The sequence below is a fragment of the Aedes albopictus genome, chromosome 1 (assembly GCF_035046485.1).
Source record: "Aedes albopictus strain Foshan chromosome 1, AalbF5, whole genome shotgun sequence".
NCBI lineage: Eukaryota > Metazoa > Arthropoda > Insecta > Diptera > Culicidae > Aedes > Aedes albopictus.
Genome location: NC_085136.1, coordinates 186,592,958 through 186,618,871, shown reverse-complemented (window position 1 = coordinate 186,618,871; position 25,914 = coordinate 186,592,958). Strand labels below are relative to the sequence as shown.

The following is a 25,914-nucleotide window of genomic DNA, read 5'->3' as shown; positions in this document are numbered from 1 at the left end:
TAACGGTTTTCTCTATCCAGACCCCAAACGCTTGTCATTTCATGCTGCTGTGACGAATCTTTTAGACAGTCTTACAATGCAGCAACATTGGCTAAAATCGGGTCTGGTACGTTTGGCATAAGGCCGTTTGGCATAAAAGACACTTGGCATAAAGGACGTTTGGCATAAAATGATTTCAGTAAAAAAAAAGAACTACATACTAAACAAAAGAAGAAACATTCCCCTTCCGGAAAAAGATCAAATTTATGGAAGCAAAAGGTTATTTCAAAAACAAGAGATCCAGTATAATGCACCACTAACAAGTTTGCCTTCTTTACTTTTTCTCCAGAGGGAAAATATAATTCACATATTCTTTATGAAAAATGTACTCTATGCCAAACATCCTTATGCCAAACGTACCAGACCCCTGAAATCAAACCCGTAGTCCATAAGAATTACCTTAGTCTGGACCTTTGTTTGCTCTAATGATCAGGGAGACAGCATGTGCGTTATTGAAAGGCGTTCGTAATCATCATCCAATTGAAACATGCAGCTCTGATTTGGATTGCCCAGTTACTTGACTGTTTCGTGATTATGGAACAAATAAATTTGAACGTTCAGCCACGTGTACTTCGCAGCAGCATTCCGCTGAGACTGCTTATGCGAATGTTAAACGTGGTTAAACTATGCGATACACAGTCTGCGCTATCACGGGCTTCAACGGGGTTTCTCTTTTTTTAGCAGTAGCATCAAAAACTCAGTTAATTCCTTGGTCTAATTCACACAATTTGCTGCTTTGGACTCCCATAAGCTTCAGTGAAAATTCAAGCAAATCGAAGACGAGGGCCGTTCAACGTAATGATGTTAATTCAGGAAAATTTGGCCAAACATTTTTACCGCTTGGTTAACTTCGTAACAGATTTTTTTTTAATGAAACAAAATCGGAAACGGTTTTTGTGGGTACATAATGGATAAGCAACAAAAAAAAAATTATGATACGCTGTTAAAACAAGATGTTACTAGAGCTAACTTTTGGTTTTAGCTTTATATGGTATGATTTCGTGTTTGCGGTATTCTTCATCGTCGTGGATTTCTTTGAAGCATGCACGGCAAAATAAATCACCTCCACAAGTCACACACCGCACAACGGCATCTTCGTTACAAATGGTACACCAAGGAAGCTCCTCGGTTTCGGACGGATCCAGTGGCGTCGGAATGTCCAGATTGTTCAATTCATCTTCATCCTCTCCCATCGGGTGCTTTTTGGCGTCTATAGCCGCCTCTTCTAAGAATCGCGCAGCAAGTTTTTTGGCAACCTCCTCGTCGTTTTCTTCGCCTTCATCACCAGATGAATCTGGTTTATCATCTTCCTTATGTTTGTCAGCGTTATCTGCAGGAACATCTTTTAAAGCCGCAAGACGTTTTTCAATATCATCCACTGCTGCCAGACGATAATTATCCATGGAGTCATGAATTTCCTGTTCCTCCGCAAATTGCTTCATGAGATCTCTGATCTGCTCCTCCTCGCTTCGGTCATCTTTTTGCAATAAGAATTTTTTGTTCGCTTCGGCGTAGTCCTTGTACTCGATTCCTTTCAAAGCTGCCAATCTCTTTTCCATGTCGGTAAGACTGGTTCCAGCAGCGGTATCAGGTGAAATTTCTGATTCCGACGGATGTTCGTCATTCTTTCGTTTTAGAGCGTCGAGTCGTCTCCGTATGTCTGTATCGCTATCTGGTGGTGCTTCTGTCGATATAGGCACCGGATTAATGATGCCCGTGACAACGGGGGCAGTCTCAACTGGTACATCTAGGATAGACGGACCGCTGGAATTAAAAAAAAAAAATTACAATATCATACAAACAAGACTGATTATCTTACCTCGCAGAAGCTTCTTTCGTATCTTTGGAATTAGCTCCAGATTTCGACAGTTCGTAGCACCGTAAGCAAACGTCCCTAGCTTTTCCTTCTATTTTCATACGATATTTTAAACACTTGGAGCAAAACGAGTATTTACAAGAAGGACATCCATTCTGTAGAAATGTTTCAGATAAAACTACGCAAAAGCAATTCCAATTTCGGTCCTTACCTCTTTTAAGAAAAATCCAAATCTTTTAGTGCACCCATTACATGCCATATTTCAATAGCAACAGTTTCTGCTTTGAGATTTATTTATTCAGGAAGTATTCTCAATTATTAAATAATTTTGTAGTGAGAAACCTTAAAACTAAAACCAATGAATCATCTTAGATGCGCTATCACTATTACTGATAATTACGAAAACCGCGATCAAAACAAAATCAATAAGGGTCATCCATGCAGAACGTAATGACGGTAATGACCTATCATTTGACAAGTGTGCGCTCTCTTTGCATATTTTTTCCACTGGGCCCACTGCTGCCAACTGAAGAAAATTGAAAATGCTGTCGCATCGATGACAGTGCTTATTTCTGAACGATTTGCAAAACAGAGAAGGTGCAGGCCGATATTGCAGTTTTAATTTTCGGTAAAATTTACGTGTATAATTCTGAAACAATGTGTAACCTGGCTTGAAATATTACAGATCAATAAGTGGCATAACCAATTCCGAAAATGCCGATTGAAAACCTGGAGGAGCAAGGCTTGGAGAAGAACCCCAAGCTGGAGCTGGCTCAAATCAAATTTCTGCTGAGTCTGCCGGAACATAACCAGGACAAGGCTCTAGCAGAGAAATTGTTGACTGCCATCAAGGCGGATAACATGGCCAGCTGGTACGAGATTGTTTGTAAGGATCTGAACTGGACGGTGGATCAGAAACTGCTGGACGGCATGAAGGAGGTCAATCGGAAGAAGCTGCAGGAGCTGGACGACGTGATTGATGACGCAGAAAAAAATCTGGGCGAGATGGAGGTGAGAGAGGCCAATTTGAAAAAGTCGGAGTTTTTGTGCCGAATCGGTGACAAGGAAGGAGCGATTTCCGCTTTTCGCAAGACTTACGATAAGACTGTTTCATTGGGACACAGGCTGGATATTGTGTTCCATAACATCCGGATTGGTTTGTTCTATTTGGATCACGATTTGATTACCAGGAACATCGAGAAGGCAAAGACCCTGATTGAGGAAGGTGGCGATTGGGATCGTCGTAATCGACTGAAGGTCTACCAAGGTGCCTATTGTGTGGCGATCCGTGATTTCAAGGCTGCCGCAAACTTTTTTCTGGATACGGTAAGCACGTTCACCAGCTACGAGTTGATGGATTACGCATCCTTTGTGCGCTACACCGTTTATGTAAGCATGATAAGCCTTCCCCGCAACGAGCTCCGCGATAAGGTGGTCAAAGGCTCGGAAATTCAGGAGGTTTTGCATCAACTGCCGGACGTTAAGGACTATCTATTTTCTTTGTACAATTGTCACTATTCGGATTTCTTCAAGAATCTTGCTAAAGTAGAAACTTTCCTTCGGCAAGATGTCCTCTTCCATCCTCATTATCGTTTCTACGTGCGGGAGATGAGAATCTCTGCTTACACACAGCTGCTGGAGTCTTATCGTTCCCTTACCCTACAATACATGGCGGATGCTTTCGGGGTCACTGTGGACTACATCGATGCGGAGTTGTCGAGATTTATCGCTGCCGGACGTTTGCACTGCAAGGTGGATCGCGTGGGAGGAATTGTGGAAACGAACCGTCCGGACAGCAAGAATTGGCAGTATCAGGCCACCATTAAGCAGGGAGACATCCTGTTGAATCGTGTGCAGAAACTAAGCAGAGTCATCAATATTTAGAGTGGCCCGTAGTGCATAATTATCGTTAGATTGCGTTTCGTATACGCTTCACATATTTGAAATAAATTCTCTTGTACTTGTATGCTATAGGAAACTTTAGAAACGACTCAATTTGGAGAAGCCTCAATTTTTAGAAGTTTGGTTTAGTTGAAAATGCTATGGGGTGTGCCAAATATCCAAATGGACAGAATTAATATAGGGTAGCGAACTACTTGGGCAGCGGTCGGTATTTTGGGCACTCTTCGCTATAACACAGTCAATTCCAAAACAATTGACTTGAAATTTTGTACACGGCTAAACACTATTCGTATCTCATCGCGTTCCAAAAATTGTGTCAATTGGTTCAGAATTAGCTGAGTTATTGCAGAAAAGTGCTCAAAATAGGACCCCTGCCGAGATGGTTCCACTTTCCTAATTCAAAAACAAAAATTCATCAGCAATTTTTTTTTTACCTATCAGTTTTTTTTTTGAGATACAGAGTGTCGACTACCTGGAAAGTCAGGGAATGTCAGGGAATTTTTTTTGGACCTGGAAAGTCAGGGAATTTCGTTGATGGTCAGGGAAAATTTATCACGATAATCATAAAACGATGTACCTATTTGAGCTATACAAGTTCCTAGAGTTATGGACTATGAAAAAAATTGACTGTATTGTTTCTTTAAACTGTTGAATCCATGATTCTGACTAACGATCAAATTAATGCATGATCTTAAACCTGAGTTTTGTACTACAGATTCAGTTAACCCTTTATAAGGCCGAGGAAACTAGAAGAGTTGTCAAAGCGTACTATTAAGGAAATGATTATATACATGATAACATGTACAAAACAATTTTTGTTCGAAAGAAACTCTCAAAAATCTAGGTGGCAATATAGTTGCCACTGCCCGTTAAGCCCAAAAACGCTGGTGGCAATATAGTTGCCACTGCCCGTTCACCCCAAAAACGAGCTTTTGAAGTGGCAATATAGTTGCCACTGCCCGTTTAGGCCACCAGCGCTGGTGGCAATATTCTTGCCACTGCCCGTTTAGGGTACTTTTCTTCTTTGGACTTCGACAAAAATCCGGAAAAGAGATTTTAAAGTGGATTAGGGCTTAACCCATAATTTAAACTGTGTAGTTCAGCTCATGTCAACCCATTATTTGATTATTTCTTAAAATATTTACCAAATCTATAATTTTACTATAAGTTTGAGCTAATTTTCTTCAAGCGGTCAAATTTAGCCATTTTTGAGACTACAAATGGCTCCCAAATTGTTGTTAAAGTTTTGTTTAGTATCAAAAAAATACCAGGCGTTGTTAGTAATCCCAATTTTGCGTGAACCAAAAAAAAAGTTTGAAATAAATTGTTATAAAACAGAAAAAAATACAAACAGTAGGTGGCAATATAGTTGCCACTGCCTTATAAAGGGTTAACGTAAGGGTGTTCTGAATTTTATTGTTAGGCCTTATTTTATGTCACCTTTACAAGTCCATTGTAGAGCAAATAAGCCTAAAATTAAAAGGCCCATTCTTTGGGGATAACGTTTTGAGACACCTGATGGGTTCTAATGAATTTATTGATGGATTCAGTCTTGAGATGCCCGGAAATCTGTTGTACAGACTCATGATGATTTTATTAAATTTCTGGAGAAAACTTTGTTTGATAGTAATAATCCCGGAATGTCATCAATGATGCGTACCAGATAAAATTATATACAAGTTGAATTGTTTGATGATGATATGTGGGTTAAACTCCGAAAAAGGCAGATTTTTGCGTTTTGTAAGAAATCTTTCATAGATCCAGAAAAGTCGGCAATATAGAAACCACCCAAAATTCCGGTAAGAATATGGAAAGAATCTAGTGACGAGTTTATCAAAGACGTACCAACAGAATGGCAAATTGTTTGAGACTTAAGTAGATAAACACAATAAAACAGAACAAATCTTCTCTTTTATACTGGTTGACTAGAAAATTCTAGACAGATTTCTGAAAATGTTGAAAAGCATTTGAAAAATTTCAACTTTATCAAGATGAAAACGTATGTAACGAAGATGTAATCAATTTTCTAAAAGTCCTTCTTACGGAATTCATGCTGCAGTTCCTAGTTTTTGGAATAATTTTGGAAAAAATCGAAACATAATCTGCTAGACATCCTGTAATCTTATTTTAGGATACAAAAGAAATTCAATCAATGCTAGAAGTATCAGGTAGAGTATAGCAAGAAAATCTGTACGAATATTCAAAAGTTGTATGGAGCTTTAAAAAATATCGTTAATACAAAATTTCTAAAAAATAAGTGAAATTTCGAGAAAAATCTAAAGGAGTTCTAAGTGAATCTGTTGGATTCATGAAGTTTTTTTAGACAAATGAGGAAAGTTTATAAACTAAATTCAGATATTTCCAATACATTATCCGTACTTATTTACACCAGTATAAGAAATAATATTGCAGAACTTTTGGATGAGTTTTTATGAAAGATTTTCGTACCGTGCTCGGCGCAAATCATGTTAAAATTTTTAGGATATTTTTTCAAATTTGCGATAAAATGGCATCTGGAGCAGCTCTAACTAATAAAACAAAGTCAAGATGTCATTCTAATGATGTCTATCAAACATCCTAGTTGTAATTTTGGCGTTATTTTAAAAAGTTTTCAGTTGCTTTTCTAAATAGATTTTTTCTCAAAATCAGGAGCTATTGGTAGACATGACAACAGTTATTTCCAGCACAGCGTATCAGGAAGAAGAATTCTGAAGAAAAACTGTCAACATGCCTTTAACCCTCTAATACCCAACCCCGCCTTTAGACGGGGTATAGTTTGAGCATTTTTGTAATTTTTGTTTCGTGGAAAATCAATTTTTTTATATTTTTGGCTGATATTTAGGACTGTTCTGTATATCTCAAAATGGTTTTTGGTGTATTTTAAAGCGTATTTACATTTTTAAAAAATTATTGAAAAATTGATGTTTTAGTCACCTTTTAGAAGTCATTGTTTATTTTGTATTGAATCGCTACAATTAACATATTTTAAATTTTTCCCAAATCATTCTATCCTTGTTTAATAGTTTAAAGGAAATGAAAACACTCCAAAGTTATTTTCCTTAAAATTACACGGAAAATAAAATTTTCTATGAAAAAATTTTAAAATAATAATATTTCAACAATAATCACAAAATCTCAAAATGTTTTCATCTCAAAAAATCCGTTCCCCAAATAGGCTTCCAGGAAAAATATAAAAGTGTGGGGATGTTCAAAAATAAAAATTAGAAAAATCAAAAACTGAAATTCACGAAATCGAGAATTAAAAAGAATCATCTTCCAAAACATGTTCAAATCGATTTTAGATGACGAAAAATGATATTTAGATCAAAATCAAAAATTTGGGTATTAGAGGGTTAATATCTTGAAAAAGATCTGGTGAATTTTGCATGTTTATTTTTTTTTATTCGTCCACTTCTAGTAAAATCAGGAAAATTCGGAGAATTTTATATTATCTCATGAGCAGACATCATTAAGCCTAGATTTACAAGACCTGGAATTTTCAGTGAAAAGACTGGGAAGTCAGGGAAAGTCAGGGAATTTGATTTTTAAAATTGAGTCGACACCCTGAGATACCTTTACCTAGGAAAAATCGTGGCTTTAATTTCATCTGCCTAATCTCTTAAAAATAATCAGTAGGGTATTGGTTCCCTTATTAAGCATGTTGCTCCCATTTTCATCCTACGAAAAACAAAGGATTGAAGCGATGTTTGTTTTCTTTCTTATTTTTGTATTTTTTGTTAGAAGTGAGCACCCATGAAAACAAGAATGGATTCAATCGGTGCCGCAATCGCTTGTTCTCGAATAGGATGAATATGGGAGTGTGAGATTACTGATGGTACACATACCCTATTACCACTTTTTGCTGTATTAACGAGATGTTAATACAGCCATAGGCTAGTTCATCTCGGGATGGAGATGGAACGTATACTCAGTTTTTTAAATCAATCTCAAGGGTCTCCAGTTAGCCAAGTGGTTAAGGCTATGGATCGCCAATCCGGAGACGGTGGGTTCGATACCCGTTCCGGTCGGGAAAATTTTCTCGACTCCCACGGGCATAGTGTATTTATTTATTTGTGTTTACATCAGAGGACTTTCTGTAGTCCCAATGATATTAAGAACTTAAAACTATTTAAAAATGTCACAAATCACAAACAGAAATTACATTACGAATCACATGTGTACAATATTTCCTACTTAAAATTATGCCAAGTTATTGAAAAAGTCAGTGAACCTTCGCTTTATTACGTTCCTTGTCAGATGGAAGTCAAAGACTGATGCCACACGGTTGAAAATACGTTGCAAACCTAGTAGAGCACTTCTTATCCCGTAATTGTTACGGCGAAGTGGAAGCCTCAGCATCGAGCTGTTCCGCAGCAGTCGTGGTTGAACATTGATGTTCACTTGTCGTAATATAGAATCACAATCTATTCGCCCTTGAAGAGTATCGGCCACGGTCAAGGCTCTACAAACGTCCCTTCGTACACGCAGAGGTTGCAAATCAATCAACTGACACCGCCTTTCGTAGCTCGGAAGGCGAAGCGGGTCCCTCCATGGTAGCCTACGGAGCGCGTAACGGATAAATCGACGTTGAACTGATTCGATTCGCTCAGTGCCGTTATTGTAGTTAGGACTCCAGACTGCTGATCCGTATTCCAGCGTTGATCTGACGAGGGAGCAGTAGAGCGTTTTCAGACAGTAAATGTCGGTGAAATTTTTCGCCACTCTGAACACAAAACCCAGGGTTCCCGATGCTTTATCGACGACAAAGGATATGTGGTGAGAGTATGTTAGATGCGAGTCCAACAGCACGCCCAGATCTTTAACACACTGCACTCGTCCGATAGGCGTGTCCAATATCTTGTAGTCGAAAGGCACTGATTGCTTTTTTCGCGAGAAGGAGATGCATGAACATTTTTCAGGGTTAACATGATACCGTGTCCTTGCCTCACAATATAAAAATTCATGCAATGGCAGGCAAAGAAAGCCCTTCAAATATTTACTGTGGAATTCTCTAAGAACACTAAGTTGAAGAGAAGCAGGCTAAGTTCTAGTGGTACGTAGAGCCACAACGAAGAAGAGGAATATCGAAGTCTTGCCTTATTGAAGTCTATTGGCGATCAAATGTGAGGTTAGGTAACGCAAAATTTTCAACTTTGGAAGCAAAAATAACATATTTCTGGTCAATACATTGCATGAAAGTTATTAGAATCTGTAATAATTTCACTTTTCTTCCATTTATATCATTAGTAATTCAGTCTAGGATTCGTTATTCACTATTTTAGAAAAGCGCCACCTACGCAATTTAGCTTTGCGTTTGATCGTCAATTGAATAATTTTCAAACTTCTGCACGATACTCTTTATAGAATAAAAGTCAAAATAGCACAATCATTCAATTTGAAATTGCATTATAATTGTTGCTTTAATCTTTTGAAATTTATTGCTTGTTTTGGCAAAAATCTGATAGTTGAATCGTTGAATCTCTGATAGTTTTCAAAAAGCCACCACTTGAAAGATATCTCACAAAACAAAGCAGAAAACTTTGGCTTGCACGAACATTCAGTGCAATAGCAACAAATGTTCTGTTATCTCAACGCTTCATCTGGCACCTTTGCCTATCTGCGCTTTCCCTCCGCTGAGCGATACGTCTACTGGATGGAACATGAAGATGTTATGTACAAGCTCTGAACTTATTAAAAAGTGAGTTTCTAATGCCGTATGCCTAGCTGTCTAGACCTGCAGCTACGGCACAAATATCCGGTCCTGAGGGGTCACTGTGTGCTCCATTTACCAAAGTTACCGTTATTGAAGAATATGATAGATGTTACTTCTTATGACTAGCTAGTTTTTATATGCCGAGCAAACTGAAAAGGTGCACACGAGATAGACTTATCTGTCAAAGGTGAGCTGGAATCAAAAAATTTCGTTTTACTAGTTTTGAAAACCATTGTAAATGTAAAGTTTAATTTAGTTGCATCTAATCCGGCTAAAATGCTCTTAACCAACTTCAAAACGCTAAAGTGAATTTGACTATAAAATGGATTGTGACGTACCTTGTAAATAATGCCGGACTAGAAACAGCAAATGCGGTTCGCTAAGAGATCGTCTATTAATCAATTAGTTGACCAGAAAAGGGATCGAAAATGTCGCGGAATTTCATTAAAAATGTAATAACATTTTTCTATTTACACCACTTTCGGTGTAAATTTCTGTTCGTAAAGGCCATTCACACCAAATTCCGGACAAAGTATTCATCCTGTTTCTTAGTCAAAGCATCAACAATCCATAATGCTGATTAGATATGTACATATAATCAATGATGGCGTCGAATTACTTTTTCTAACAGATAGGTAACAGATGTTTATCCTAGAACAAAATTTATTTTTTGTGATTTTTCCTTTGATGTTTATAAGATTGTTCAAGATGCCCAATAACTGCAATAAGTGAATGTTGTTAAAATACTACTGCCAGGATTACCAAACCTCAGTGGAAGAAATCAAATGTGTTATTAGACAAAATAAAAAAATAAATAAAGTTAAATAAAAAAAACCCTAATTAATCCACCTAGCGGTGATGGCGCCTTTCTCGTGCCTTCGAAACCCCATTTCAATAAAACTCAAGCGAAATGTTTATGTATATCGCACTTTCATACAATTAACAGAAATCCATTTCATCATACCAGAAATAATATCGTTTATCTGGCTTTCGATGTTTGAGCCTCAAACTCTTAAGAAAAAGACGCTATCTTGAATTTGAAGCCGCCATTTAAGATTAAAGATTGTCATCTTGGATGTTCTGGTCGCCATTTTTGGAATCCAGACATCATCCCCATACCAAATATACCAATAATGCATTGTTTCAGGCCCTAAAACTCAATTAAACAGGCGCGATGTTGAATTCGGAGCCGCCATCCTAAATTTTAGATCGGCATTTTGGATATCCTGATCGCCATTTTGGACTCTGGAAGTCTTCCCCATACCAAATATAATATAATAACCAGTCATCAAGTTATCAGGAAAGCCATTATTTGTTGTATCGCATGCATGAGTTTGGTACTCGTTTATATTTGGCTACATCCGGCGGAACATCCAGAACCGGTTCCGGAACACTACCGGTTCAGATATGGTCTGATACTGTTTTCCTGCTTACCGTTCATCAGGTTATCGGAAATGCCGTTGTTTGATGTGTCGCATGCATGAGTTTGGTACTCTTTTATATTTGGCCACTTCCGGCGAGACACCCAGAACCGGTTCCGGAACACTACCGGTTCAGATATGGTCTGAGACTATTTTCCTGCTTACCGTTCATCAGATAATCGTAAATGCCGTGGTTTGATGGGTCGCATGCATGGGTTTGGTGCATTTTCATGTCTGGCCCCTTTCAGGGGTACCGGTTCCGGAGCACCTAAATGCCCATAACTCCGGAACGGCTGGACCGATCCGAACCATTTTCAATAGGAAACAATGGGATGCCGCGTCGAATGAGCCATCAATCGTTAAAATCGGTTGATATTTACTATTTAAAAGTGAGGTGACCTTTTTTTGTACACATACACACACACATACATACACACACACACATACACACACACAGACATCATCTCAACTCGTCGAGCTGAGTCGATTGGTATATGAAACTTGCCCCTCTAGGGGCTCTATCGAAATTTTATTTTTGGAGTGAACATATAGCCTTTCGGTACACCTTGGTGTACGAGAAAGGCAAAAATAACACAAAACGTGTAAAACTGTAAAAACCAAATGCCATGCTCATTTCTTCAATCTATACAACAAATTGCTACAGTATTTGAAATCTAATAGGGATTATTTTCGTTTGTCATTTCCACTCAAGCGATCGTTGCGCTATGATTGCTAGTTAGGTTTCCTAATTGAAATGGGTTTACACACATTTCTTATGTTAGCATCAACGTCTCTTATCTGTGATGATATTTTTTTTTGTTCTTATTTATGTGTATTTTAACATAACGTTAATTCTACACTTATCTGTGATGATACCAATAATTGGCAAAATGTGTTTATATAGCGAAAATTGATCGAATTATTTAACCTACCGTTTACTGTCGGGCCCTCTTGGCCCTCTATCAGCTCCGAAAATTTAGTTGAAAAGTTTGTTCTCAATCAATCTTTTCATCAGTTCATTAAGTTCCCGCGCTTATCTACTTCGGGTCTCCAGTTAGCCTAGTAGTTAAGAAGGCTTTGGATCGCTAATCCGGAGACGGCGGGTTCGACTCCCGTTCCGATCGGGGCAATTTTCTCGACTGCCTGGACATAGTGTATCATTGTGCTTGCTTCACAGTATCCAAATTCATGCAATGGCAGGCAAAGAATGTCCTCCAATTAATAACTGTGGAAGTGTTCAAAAGAAAACTATGTTGGAGAGAGGCAGGCCAAGTTCCAATGGGAACGTAGAGCCATACAGAAGAAAGAAGAAGCTTTTTTTTACTTATTCGTTTATTTGGAAGGCTTGAAAGAAGAAGCTTATCTACTTCGGCTGCTTTTTTAAAGTGTAAAACGTAAGCTGAACAGTTTAAAGCGGATTAATTGATGGCCAAAATAGATTAACTGTTCAACGACAGGTTTACAGTAACCTTTTTTTAAAACTTGACCATTTGAATATGAATATTACTATTAATACGTTCATGTTCACATTTTATTGTATGCAAAAAAACTGTCTTGTCTGAATTAATGTAACTACGGAGCTGTCAAATTCAACAAAATTGTGGGAAAGAAAACCCATACAACAATTTGAAATCAACTGGCTGTGAAAAGTTTAAATGATCCGTCATAACACCTAGGATATTGGTTCCCTTATTGAGCATGTGGCTCCCATTTCCATCCTGCGAAAAACAAAGGATTCGTCGTTTGTTTTGTTTCTAAATTTTGTAGTTTTTGTTAGAAGTGAGTACGCATGAAAACAAAAAGAACGGAATCAATCGGTGCCGTAATCGCTTGTTTACAAATAGGATGAATTTGGAAGCGTGAGATTACTGATGGCACACATACTTTTATTATGATTCATAATGATCACCCAGACCTTCATCCCCTTTTCAGTGGCGATAGGACACTGTAGGTTAACTCTTTAGGTCTTTCCTGCATGACTATCGTGATGAAATAGTCACCTGCGCTAAATTTAGTTTACTACTGGCTTTAAACATACTCGGCTCTGTGATACAATTAATCTAACAGTTGAGTTTACGATAATGAATAGTATATTGTATTTATGTTAGTGGAATTGCAACTTACCTACTTCTTACACTTATCCTTGATCGTGTACTTATCGTAGACCTTTGTGGGATCGTATGGTTCCCAACGAGATGCAGGGAAAATGTGTTTATTCCTTTCGTACCACGAACGTAGCAACACTTTTCCGGCATGGGTTTCTTCCTTCTCCACGGTGGCATCGCTGATCATACGAATGTCATCTTTGCTGCAATTTGCAAATATCAACATCAGTTTAGTTTTGCTGAGGCAAGAAATGTTGAACGAGTCTGGTAACGTTTGGCATAAAGAAAATTTGTAATATGGTAGGGTGTTAGGTTCCTGAGTGCAAACTTTTTAAAGGGTGATAGAGGACCATAAATGGTGAAAAAAATTGTTCTACGCATATGGTCAAATCTCAACCGTTACGTAGTTATTGAACTCCCCATGTTTTTGACTGTTATTGCTTCTACTGGCTATAACTTTGAAATGATCAAACTTATCCCAGTTTTTTTACCCTTATTCGAAAGAATATTGAAATTTCTACCAAACGGCATCTTTGAACCGATTGGTTTAGTTAAATAACAAAGTTTTCTACAGCAGATAGCTTAAAAGTTGTGTGTTTTAATTTGTTTTTGCCAATTATCTTTGAAAAATGCGTAATAATTTAAAATTCTTTCTTTGGCAAAGTTGTGGCCCCTATTCCACTCCACAATTCGTTCTTTGACATCAAACTTCTATCTCTTATCGTTTTCTTGAAATTTCGATTTAAATGTCGCATTTTAGATCATAAATTTGCGATCGTCATGGTAAGCATTTTTTTGTGCACTTTGCCGCACATTTAAATCAAAATTGTAAGAAAACAATAAGAGTTAGAAGTTTAGCGTCAAAGAACGAATTGTAGAGTGGAACAAGGCCCAAAACTTTGCCAAAGAAAGAATTTTAATTTATTACGTATGTTTCAAAGATAATTGACATAAACAAATTAAAACACGCTATTTTTAGCTATTTTGCTCTAGAAAACTTAGTTATCTAACTAAACCAATCGACTCAAAGATGCCATTTGTTAGAAAATTCAATAATCTTTCGAATAAGGGCAAAAAAAACTGCGATAAGTTTGACAATTTCAAAGTTATAGCCAGTTAAGGCAATAAGAGTTAAAAACATGGGGTGTTCAATAACTACGTAACGGTTGAGATTTGACCATATGCGTAGAACAATTTTTTTCACCATTTATGGTCCACTATCACCCTTTAAAAAGTTTGCACTCATGAACCTAACACCCTGTATATGTATATTCTCCCGTGAAAATAGTGAAGAACTGCCTTCAGTGGAAGAAAGATAATTGATTTGATTGATTTATCTTTATTATAGAGACTTTCAGCCCTTGGCTGGTTCGTCTCTTTTCGAGAAAGAATTTATCAGTGGTGCGTTGAATATGACCTCTTATCATCGAAACTAATTTTTACTTCAATGAATTTGATATTTTTGCGGAAGAGGATTTTTTGTTTGCATAGGCTGTTATTTACCAAGGCAAGTAATTCACATTACTTCTATAATTCTTGTTATTTGATCCCAGTATGTGGCTCATTTATTTGCTGACATCAATAATAGTGGACCCTATCTATCGTGAACACTCGTTCGTCTACTCTAAATCCCGTTTCAAAACTGAAAGCCCAACTTCGTTGTGTCTCATTATACCAGTCAATCGTACCAGACCTATATTTAACAACTGCAATCCTTTTATTTTCCTGGACAGGGATGGGAACACTCACTTGGAAAGAGTTACACTCACTTGCAGTTTTCTCAGCTCAGAAGCGTGCAATCAAGAAACGATGTATGGACGACTTTTGCTTTGTGGCTTTGTCTAAAACTTTGCCAAATATAGTAGGAGTCGCACACGTATCCCAAAGTCGTGACAGAGATGTGAAAGTGACTCTCCACAAGGTGAGTGTAATTTACATTCACCTCGTGGAGAGTTGCCTCCGCAGGTCCCTCACGACTTTGGTATGCATGTGCGACCTGTACTTTATTCGGCAACCTCTTAGACAAAACCACAAGGCAAAAGTCGTCCAAACATCGTTTCTTGATTGCACGCTTCTGAGTTGAGAAAACTGCAAGTGAGTGTAACTCTTTCCAAGTGAATGTTCCCATGCCTGTTCCTGGATAGAGAGCGATTTCCTCTGCACGAATTATAACCAACATATACTCACACATCAAAGCTGAACAGTGGCCCACTTTTCCCGCGGGCTTTCGTCACGATGAAGTCGTAAAATGTGTAATGATGAGGAAGAATCAAATCTTCCTTTACATACATCAGTTGATCTGCCATCACTGTCTTAAGCTCGCTAAATTCCTTCCGAAGCATTTCCAGACATTTCTGTAAAAACTGATAAATGGAGTTTCCCTTTTTCATCGTAACACACTTTCTGTGTCCTGATCCGTCCCAGTAACTGAAAGTAATGGGGATTTCTTGGTCTTTTAGGGTTGCCTGCTTCATGGCCCATTCTTGGCGCAGCTCTTCCCTTAGCTTATTGTCCATTTCTTCGCGTTCCCTATCTGGCAAGAAGGAAGTATCTACATCGGGATTTTTCTTGATTTTCTTAATCCTTGGCTCGGAGCATTCTTCAGTTTGCCATTTACGAGGTTTTATATCCAATGGCTGTTCTTCGTCTTCGTCATCGTCACCTTCTTCGTCATCCTCCGGGTCAAACGAAAGTGCCTGAATCTGCTTACGTTGTCGATCTTTTTCCGCTTGTTTCGCTTCCAGAGCCTTGAGTTTCTCGCGGTCTTTTTCCTCCTTTTTCTGAGCCAGCTTCTTTTCCCGTTCTCGGACAATGTCCTCCTGCTTCTGTTTCATCTCATCAAGTGTGACCAAACCAATGGTCGACGTTTTAAGCTGCTGTTCCACGGCATCATAGTGAGTAGCAAATTTGTTCTCGATGTTGCTAACTTTCAGATCCTCTTCGATCTTTTTCTTACGGAACTCGATTTCCTGTTGGGCGATTTCTCGTTTTTTCATCAACTGCATAGCGCGACCCCCTTCGCTGGCTGCTCCTTTGTAGTACGCCATTGTGAGTGTTTGTTGTTGTTGTGTCTAGGAATGCATAGGGAATTATGCTACAAAGCTTGAAATTATCATAAAATTTCAACAAGTTGCAACTTACGTGACCAAAAGTGTTTTATTTTCGGGAAAAAGCCTTTATTCTGCAGAGATTTGGATACTTCGCAAATCCACAAGCCAGCATATAAATAAACAGAGACAAAAGTATTTACAAATATACTAGACGTCAAAAATATCGAAAAATAAAAACTCGCGTCGGCGTGAATTCAACGCCCCAGCACTCATCAACCTTTTTATTTTTCCGTGTTTTTTATTGCTAGCTGGTGGGGAGAATCGGGTGTTTTGCAACACGTCGAACACAAAACATGCAGGGCTGTTAAATATTGCGGATATTTAAAAAAAAAATGCTTTCGTCGCGCAAATATTGCGCGTTTCGCCGTAGATTCTCGCGCAAAAATGTGCAAAATCGCTCATAGATCGTCGCCAGTACATCAAGTCATGTTCGTGTTATTAGCTTTATTGGGTTGTTTAGCGAATAAAATATTGCTATTTTCTATAGCCTAATCGAAAGAGCTCATTTTTCTGAATATAACGTGATTTTATTGGATTTTAATACCTTTGTTTTGATGGTTAATTTAACAAAATAGTTTTAATTTTCATGGATACAATGACAGTTCAATCGATAAAATGACAGTTCGACCCGAACAAAAAAATTTCCCATACAAACTTTGAATGCATTTTAAAAATAGTTCCTGGACTCCAAAAATTATGAAATTTTGGATTTAGACTAATTTTTGGGCGGAGAATCTGAAAAAGAAATAATCAGGATACCCCTCAAGAACCCAATTAAGCCTGGAACACATCGGAACACATAGCGTCCGTTCCGTCGAGGTTTGCGTTTTTTTGACAGTTTTCCCATGGGAAATGTGTCAAAATACTGTCACGCACACGCAAACGTATGCATTGTGTGGGGCACTTTATACGTTAAAATGATTCTCTTTAAAATAATAAATATACGCAATGAAAAGTTTAATGCTGAACTTTTAAAGTAGAATTTCCGAAAAAAATTACAACGAAAACTTTTTATCTCGACAAACTCTTCCAAAAATGCATTGGAGCACCCCTCCGACTATGCTCCTCCATCAGCTGGCAGCATCAGTATTGTGCGTTGCAAGAAAAACACAATTATGGTGACTACTTTCCAAGGCCTTCAATGATGGACAGAATAGACCATTCCCGTGAAAATTTTTTATGTGCTTAATGGCTTTCTGGTAATTTATTGAGCAAATTTTCCAAACAAACCCATATGTTTTGAAGCTTCTAACTATTGAAAAATAATGAAAAACCTGCGAAGTAGCGCTTTAGCCCTACAGTCTCCTATATATTATTTCACCCCAAATTCCGACTGACCCCTTTCTCCGCTATGGCTCGACCACAGCGATGTGGTGAGTTTCAGATTGGCGAACTGTCAGACGTTTGTTTTGTTTTCATCGGCACCGGCCAAGAGTGTGCAAATCGGCTTGAGTCAAGTCAGGCACAAAAATCCCAAGCACTAAAAAAATCATTTTGGCGATCAGCGCGCCGTCTACACATTATTACATGAAACACAACCTTTGCTTATGGCGTGAAATATTTCATGAGCAGCATCCATAGAATACGTAACAAGCACTAAAATGCGTAAAATCAAGCATACACTATTACTTTTTGTGGTTGGGAGAAATCAATGAGATATGCATTAAAACCTACCACGGATGCCGGAACGACTCTTGAGACTTTTTCGCATATTCATAGTTATATACCAAAACTTTGGAGAAACTCTTTGAAAAATAAAATAAATTTTTAAACAAAAATAAGTTCCGCCAAACCATTTCTATCTTGTAGTAGACATTCTCAGCTATCGTTTGCGGGGTAACATGAATGCCGGAACGTAAAATTTTTGTACTATTAAGACTTTTTCGCATATTGATACTTTTTCGCATATACCCCAAAACTTTGGAGAAACTCTTTGAAAAATAAAATAAAATTTTTAAACAAAAATAAGTTTCGCCAAACCATTTCTATCTTGTAGTAGACATTCTCAGCTATCGCTTGCGGGGTAACATGAATGCCGGAACGTAAAATTTTTGTACTCTTAAGACTTTTTCGCATATTCATGGTCATACACTAGAACTTTTGAGAAACTCTTTGAAAAATAAAATTAATTTTTAAACAAAAATAAGTTTCGCCAAACCATTTCTATCTTGTAGTACACATTCTCAGCACAGAGAACAGACATCCAGGCTAGAACAAATTTCATTCAGAAAGTTGTGTAAGGATTTGAATCTTCACTTGAGTGGGGTTGCAAACCAATACACGATGACAACACTAACGCCGCCAAACACCATATTGCCACAGTCAGTGGTGAATTGAAACATTTCAAGTGGTGAATAAAATTAGTATGGGAAATTAATCGATTGCAGCGCCACGCTATTGCCACTTGTGTTGCCGATTTCAAAAGACCGTTAAATTCCTTACACAGTTTCAGAACTGGAGTTGGATGTCTGTTCTCTGTGTTCTCAGCTATCGTTTGCGGGGTAACATGAATGCCGGAACGTAAAATTTTTGTACTATTAAGACTTTTTTCGCATATTCATAGTTATACCACAGAGAACAGACATCCAGGCTAGAACAAATTTCATTCGGAAAGTTGTGTAAGGATTTGAATCTTTACTTGAGTAAGGTTGCAAACCAATATACGATGACAGCACTAACGCCACCAAACACCATATTGCCACAGTCAGTGGTGAATTGAAACATTTCAAGTGGTGAATTAAATTAGTATGGGAAATTAATCGATCGCAGCGCCACGCTATTGCCACTTGTGCTGCCGATTTCAAATGGCCGTTAAATTCCTTACACAGTTTTGGAACTGGACTTGGACGTCTGTTCTCTGTGGTTATACACCAAAACTTTGGAAAAACTCTTTGAAAAATAAAATAAATTTTTAAACAAAAATAAGTTTCGCCAAACCATTTCTATCTTGTAGTAGACATTCTCAGCTATCGCTTGCGGGGTAACATGAATGCCGGAACGTAAAATTTTTGTACTCTTAAGACTTTTTCGCATATTCATGGTCATACACTAGAACTTTTGAGAAACTCTTTGAAAAATAAAATTAATTTTTAAACAAAAATAAGTTTCGCCAAACCATTTCTATCTTGTAGTACACATTCTCAGCTATCGTTTGCAGGGTAACATGAATGCCGGAACGTAAAATTTTTGTACTCTTAAGACTTTTTCGCATATGCATAGTTATACCCCAAAACTTTGAAGAAACTCTTTGAAAAATAAAATCAATTTTTAAACAAAAATAAGTTCCGCCAAACCATTTCTATCTTGTAGTAGACATTCTCAGCTATCGTTTGCGGGGTAACATGAATGCCGGAACGTAAAATTTTTGTACTATTAAGACTTTTTCGCATATTGATAGTTATACCCCAAAACTTTGGAGAAACTCTTTGAAAAATAAAATAAATTTTTAAACAAAAATAAGTTTCGCCAAACCATTTCTATCTTGTAGTAGACATTCTCAGCTATCGCTTGCGGGGTAACATGAATGCCGGAACGTAAAATTTTTGTACTCTTAAGACTTTTTCGCATATTCATGGTCATACACTAGAACTTTTGAGAAACTCTTTGAAAAATAAAATTAATTTTTAAACAAAAATAAGTTTCGCCAAACCATTTCTATCTTGTAGTACACATTCTCAGCTATCGTTTGCGGGGTAACATGAATGCCGGAACGTAAAATTTTTGTACTATTAAGACTTTTTTCGCATATTCATAGTTATACACCAAAACTTTGGAGAAACTCTTTGAAAAATAAAATCAATTTTTAAACAAAAATAAGTTCCGCCAAACCATTTCTATCTTGTAGTAGACATTCTCAGCTATCATCTGCGGGGTAACATGAATGCCGGAACGTAAAATTTTTGTACTATTAAGACTTTTTCGCATATTGATAGTTATACCCCAAATCTTTGGAGAAACTCTTTGAAAAATAAAATAATTTTTTGAACAAAAATAAGTTTCGCTAAACCATTTCTATCTTGTAGTAGACATTCTCAGCTATCGCTTGCGGGGTAACATGAATGCCGGAACGTAAAATTTTTGTACTCTTAAGACTTTTTCGCATATTGATAGTTATACACCAAAACTTTGGAGAAACTCTTTGAAAAATAAAATAAATTTTTAAACAAAAATAAGTTCCGCCAAACCATTTCTATCTTGTAGTAAACATTCTCAGCTATCGTTTGCGGGGTAAACTGAATGCCGGAACGTAAAATTTTTGTACTCTTAAGTCTTTTTCGCATATTCATAATTATACACCAAAACTTTGGAGAAACTCTTTGAAAAATAAAATAAATTTTTAAACAAAAATAAGTTCCGCCAAACCATTTCTATCTTGTAGTAGACATTCTCAGCTATCATCTGCGGGGTAACATGAATGCCGGAACGTAAAATTTTTGTACTATTAAGACTTTTTCGCATATTGATAGTTATACCCCAAAACTTTGGAGAAACTCTTTGAAAAATAAAATAATTTTTTAAACAAAAATGAGTTTCGCCAAACCATTTCTATCTTGTAGTAGACATTCTCAGCTATCGCTTGCGGGGTAACATGAATGCCGGAACGTAAAATTTTTGTACTCTTAAGACTTTTTCGCATATTGATAGTTATACCCCAAAACTTTGGAGAAACTCTTTGAAAAATAAAATAAATTTAAAAAAAAAAATAAGTTCCGCCAATCCATTTCTATCTTGTAGTAGACATTCTCAGCTATCGTTTGCGGGGTAACATGAATGCCGGAACGTAAAATTTTTGTACTCTTAAGACTTTTTCGCATATTGATAGTTATACCCCAAAACTTTGGAGAAACTCTTTGAAAAATAAAATAAATTTTTAAACAAAAATAAGTTTCGCCAAACCATTTCTATCTTGTAGTAGACATTCTCAGCTATCGCTTGCGGGGTAACATGAATGCCGGAACGTAAAATTTTTGTACTCTTAAGACTTTTTCGCATATTCATAGTTAGTCACCAAAACTTTGGAGAAACTCTTTGAAAAATAAAATAAATTTTTAAACCAAAAATAAGTTCCGCCAAACCATTTCTATCTTGTAGTAGACATTCTCAGCTATCGTTTGCGGGGTAACATGAATGCCGGAACGTAAAATTTTTGTACTCTTAAGACTTTTTCGCATATTCATAGTTAGTCACCAAAACTTTTTTTTTTTTTTTAATTTCTTTGTATTTGTGAATTTTAACTTATTGCTAATTCTTCACACACCAAAACTTTGGAGAAACTCTTTGAAAAATAAAATAAATTTTTAAACAAAAATAAGTTCCACCAAACCATTTCTATCTTGTAGTAGACATTCTCAGCTATCGTTTGCGGGGTAACATGAATGCCGGAACGTAAAATTTTTGTACTATTAAGACTTTTTCGCATATTGATAGTTATACCCCAAAACTTTGGAGAAACTCTTTGAAAAATAAAATAAATTTTTAAACAAAAATAAGTTCCGCCAAACCATTTCTATCTTGTAGTAGACATTCTCAGCTATCGTTTGCGGGGTAACATGAATGCCGGAACGTAAAATTTTTGTACTCTTGAGACTTTTTCGCATATTGATAGTTATACACCAAAACTTTGGAGAAACTCTTTGAAAAATAAAATAAATTTCTAAACAAAAATATGTTCCGTCAAACCACAGAGAACAGACATCCAGGCTAGAACAAATTTCATTCGGAAAGTTGTGTAAGGATTTGAATCTTTACTTGAGTAAGGTTGCAAACCAATATACGATGACAGCACTAACGCCACCAAACACCATATTGCCACAGTCAGTGGTGAATTGAAACATTTCAAGTGGTGAATTAAATTAGTATGGGAAATTAATCGATCGCAGCGCCACGCTATTGCCACTTGTGCTGCCGATTTCAAATGGCCGTTAAATTCCTTACACAGTTTTGGAACTGGACTTGGACGTCTGTTCTCTGTGGTCAAACCATTTATATCTTGTAGTACACATTCTCAGCTATCGTTTGCGGGGTAACATGAATGCCGGAACGTAAAATTTTTGTACTATTAAGACTTTTTTCGCATATTCATAGTTATACCACAGAGAACAGACGTCCAAGTCCAGTTCCAAAACTGTGTAAGGAATTTAACGGCCATTTGAAATCGGCAGCACAAGTGGCAATAGCGTGGCGCTGCGATCGATTAATTTCCCATACTAATTTAATTCACCACTTGAAATGTTTCAATTCACCACTGACTGTGGCAATATGGTGTTTGGTGGCGTTAGTGCTGTCATCGTATATTGGTTTGCAACCTTACTCAAGTAAAGATTCAAATCCTTACACAACTTTCCGAATGAAATTTGTTCTAGCCTGGATGTCTGTTCTCTGTGGTTATACACCAAAACTTTGGAGAAACTCTTTGAAAAATAAAATCAATTTTTAAACAAAAATAAGTTCCGCCAAACCATTTCTATCTTGTAGTAGACATTCTCAGCTATCATCTGCGGGGTAACATGAATGCCGGAACGTAAAATTTTTGTACTCTTAAGACTTTTTCGCATATTGATAGTTATACCCCAAAACTTTGGAGAAACTCTTTGAAAAATAAAATTAATTTTTAAACAAAAATAAGTTCCGCCAAACCATTTCTATCTTGTAGTACACATTCTCAGCTATCGTTTGCGGGGTAACATGAATGCCGGAATGTAAAATTTTTGTACTCTTAAGACTTTTTCGCATATTCATAGTAATACACTAAAACTTTGGAGAAACTCTTTGAAAAATAAAATAATTTTTTAAACAAAAATAAGTTCCGCCAAACCATTTCTATGTTGTAGTAGACATTCTCAGCTATCGTTTGCGGGGTAACATGAATGCCGGAACGTAAAATTTTTGTACTATTAAGACTTTTTTGCATATTCATGGTCATACACTAGAACTTTTGAGAAACTCTTTGAAAAATAAAATAAATTTTTAAACAAAAATAAGTTCCGCCAAACCATTTCTATCTTGTAGTACACATTCTCAGCTATCGTTTGTGGGGTAACATGAATGCCGGAACGTAAAATTTTTGTACTCTTAAGACTTTTTCGCATATTGATAGTTATACCCCAAAACTTTGGAGAAACTCTTTGAAAAATAAAATAAATTTTAAAACAAAAATAAGTTCCGCCAATCCATTTCTATCTTGTAGTAGACATTCTCAGCTATCGTTTGCGGGGTAACATGAATGCCGGAACGTAAAATTTTTGTACTCTTAAGACTTTTTCGCATATTCATAGTTAGTCACCAAAACTTTGGAGAAACTCTTTGAAAAATAAAATAAATTTTTAAACAAAAATAAGTTCCGCCAATCCATTTCTATCTTGTAGTAGACATTCTCAGCTATCGTTTGCGGGGTAACATGAATGCCGGAACGTAAAATTTTTGTACTATTAAGACTTTTTTGCATATTCATGGTCATACACTAGAACTTTTGAGAAACTCTTTGAAAAATAAAATAAATTTTTAAACAAAAATAAGTTCCGCCAAACCATTTCTATCTTGTAGTACACATTCTCAGCTATCGTTTGTGGGGTAACATGAATGCCGGAACGTAAAATTTTTGTACTCTTAAGACTTTTTCGCATATTGATAGTTATACCCCAAAACTTTGGAGAAACTCTTTGAAAAATAAAATAAATTTTTCGCATATTCATAGTAATACACTAAAACTGTGGAGAAACTCTTTGAAAAATAAAATAAATTTTTAAACAAATAGTAGTTTACGCAACAAGGTGCAGAATGAAGATTTTTACAGCACGAGTCGTACATTTATCCAACGAGGCTTGCCGAGTTGGATAATTACGACGAGTGCTGTAAAAATCGAGTTCTTCATCGAGTTGCGTACAACGTTTTTTGCAAGCACGAGTCGTACATTTATCCAACGAGGCTTGCCGAGTTGGATAATTACGACGAGTGCTGTAAAAATCGAGTTCTTCATCGAGTTGCGTACAACGTTTTTTGCAATTTCATAAATTATCACTTGGTGATAGTTTTTCAAAACTTTTTCATCAAACTGCACACTGATGTTCATAGCCATGTTTATGGAAGTCTGATCATAGTAAGTTATACTGTGCAGTTGTCACAATTTTTCAAACTTGAGTCCAGAAAGCATCAAGAAGTTGATCGAAAGTGAAAACAGTGCGGTAATGGTTCATTACGCAACGCAAATCAGTGCTGTAATGAACCATTACCGCACTGTTAATTTAGTGTGGGAAAGTAGGCCTTTTCCTGGCAGATATATGTGAAGTAAAACAGCCTATTACGATGAGAAATTGCAAAAAATAAGTTCCGCCAAACCATTTCTATCTTGTAGTACACATTCTCAGCTATCGTTTGCGGGGTAACATGAATGCTGGAACGTAAAATTTTTGTACTATTAAGACTTTTTTGCATATTCATGGTCATACACTAGAACTTTTGAGAAACTCTTTGAAAAATAAAATAATTTTTTAAACAAAAATAAGTTCCGCCAAACCATTTCTATCTTGTAGTAGACATTCTCAGCTATCGTTTGCAGGGTAACATGAATGCCGGAACGTAAAATTTTTGTACTCTTAAGACTTTTTCGCATATTCATAGTTATGTAGAGTACAAAGATTTTACGTTCCGGCATTCATGTTACTGAGAATGTCTACTACAAGATAGAAATGGTTTGGCGGAACTTATTTTTGTTGAAAAATTTATTTTATTTTTCAAAGAGTTTCTCCAAAGTTTTGGGGTATAACTATCAATATGCGAAAAAGTCTTAATAGTACAAAAATTTTACGTTCCGGCATTCATGTTACCCCGCAAACGATAGCTGAGAATGTCTACTACAAGATAGAAATGGTTTGGCCACAGAGAACAGACGTCCAAGTCCAGTTCCAAAACTGTGTAAGGAATTTAACGGCCATTTGAAATCGGCAGCACAAGTGGCAATAGCGTGGCGCTGCGATCGATTAATTTCCCATACTAATTTAATTCACCACTTGAAATGTTTCAATTCACCACTGACTGTGGCAATATGGTGTTTGGTGGCGTTAGTGCTGTCATCGTATATTGGTTTGCAACCTTACTCAAGTAAAGATTCAAATCCTTACACAACTTTCCGAATGAAATTTGTTCTAGCCTGGATGTCTGTTCTCTGTGGTTTGGCGGAACTTATTTTTGTTTAAAAATTTATTTTATTTTTCAAAGAGTTTCTCCAAAGTTTTGGTGTATAACTATCAATATGCGAAAAAGTCTCAAGAGTACAAAAATTTTACGTTCCGGCATTTATGTTACCCCGCAAACGATAGCTGAGAATGTCTACTACAAGATAGAAATGGTTTGGCGGAACTTATTTTTGTTTAAAAATTTATTTTATTTTTCAAAGAGTTTCTCCAAAGTTTTAGTGTATAACTATCAATATGCGAAAAAGTCTTAAGAGTACAAAAATTTTACGTTCCGGCATTCATGTTACCCCGCAAACGATAGCTGAGAATGTCTACTACAAGATAGAAATGGTTTGGCGGAACTTATTTTTGTTGAAAAATTTATTTTATTTTTCAAAGAGTTTCTCCAAAGTTTTGGGGTATAACCACAGAGAACAGACATCCAGGCTAGAACAAATTTCATTCAGAAAGTTGTGTAAGGATTTGAATCTTCACTTGAGTGGGGTTGCAAACCAATACACGATGACAACACTAACGCCGCCAAACACCATATTGCCACAGTCAGTGGTGAATTGAAACATTTCAAGTGGTGAATAAAATTAGTATGGGAAATTAATCGATTGCAGCGCCACGCTATT

At 36.7% G+C, this 25,914-nt stretch overlaps 3 protein-coding genes across 3 annotated transcripts; 1 reads left to right on the top strand and 2 right to left on the bottom strand.

The window, feature by feature from the left end:
- Nucleotides 1-533: 533 nt before the first annotated feature.
- LOC109622748 (abscission/NoCut checkpoint regulator) lies at nt 534-2,260 on the bottom strand. The gene is made up of 3 exons (XM_020077188.3): nt 2,067-2,260; nt 1,859-2,010; nt 534-1,803 (listed from the first exon to the last, which is right to left on the bottom strand). Exons 1-3 carry the CDS (start codon nt 2,112-2,114, stop codon nt 1,005-1,007), a joined length of 999 nt encoding a protein of 332 aa, XP_019932747.3. The 5' UTR covers nt 2,115-2,260; the 3' UTR covers nt 534-1,004.
- Nucleotides 2,261-2,334: 74 nt separating this feature from the next.
- LOC109419559 (26S proteasome non-ATPase regulatory subunit 6) lies at nt 2,335-3,821 on the top strand. The gene is made up of 2 exons (XM_019693775.4): nt 2,335-2,483; nt 2,541-3,821. The coding sequence occupies exon 2, from the start codon at nt 2,570-2,572 to the stop codon at nt 3,737-3,739; it is 1,170 nt and encodes a 389-aa protein (XP_019549320.3). The 5' UTR covers nt 2,335-2,483; nt 2,541-2,569; the 3' UTR covers nt 3,740-3,821.
- Nucleotides 3,822-12,977: 9,156 nt separating this feature from the next.
- LOC109622746 (protein FAM50 homolog) lies at nt 12,978-16,289 on the bottom strand. The gene is made up of 3 exons (XM_029856473.2): nt 16,138-16,289; nt 15,184-16,067; nt 12,978-13,199 (listed from the first exon to the last, which is right to left on the bottom strand). Exons 2-3 carry the CDS (start codon nt 16,041-16,043, stop codon nt 13,016-13,018), a joined length of 1,044 nt encoding a protein of 347 aa, XP_029712333.1. The 5' UTR covers nt 16,044-16,067; nt 16,138-16,289; the 3' UTR covers nt 12,978-13,015.
- Between the last annotated feature and the right edge of the window lie 9,625 nt (nt 16,290-25,914).

Excerpts from the sequence above, each read along its gene's own strand:
- LOC109622748 (XM_020077188.3), bottom strand. The coding sequence starts at position 2,114 with ATGGCATGTAATGGGTGCACTAAAAGATTTGGATTTTTCTTAAAAGAG. Across the intron at positions 2,011-2,066 it reads TTGGATTTTTCTTAAAAGAG|AATGGATGTCCTTCTTGTAA; the intron begins GTAAGGACCGAA and ends ACATTTCTACAG. Across the intron at positions 1,804-1,858 it reads ACGAAAGAAGCTTCTGCGAG|CGGTCCGTCTATCCTAGATG; the intron begins GTAAGATAATCA and ends TTTTAATTCCAG.
- LOC109419559 (XM_019693775.4), top strand. The coding sequence starts at position 2,570 with ATGCCGATTGAAAACCTGGAGGAGCAAGGCTTGGAGAAGAACCCCAAG.
- LOC109622746 (XM_029856473.2), bottom strand. The coding sequence starts at position 16,043 with ATGGCGTACTACAAAGGAGCAGCCAGCGAAGGGGGTCGCGCTATGCAG. Across the intron at positions 13,200-15,183 it reads CCACTGTTCAGCTTTGATGT|CAAAGATGACATTCGTATGA; the intron begins GTGAGTATATGT and ends TGCAAATTGCAG.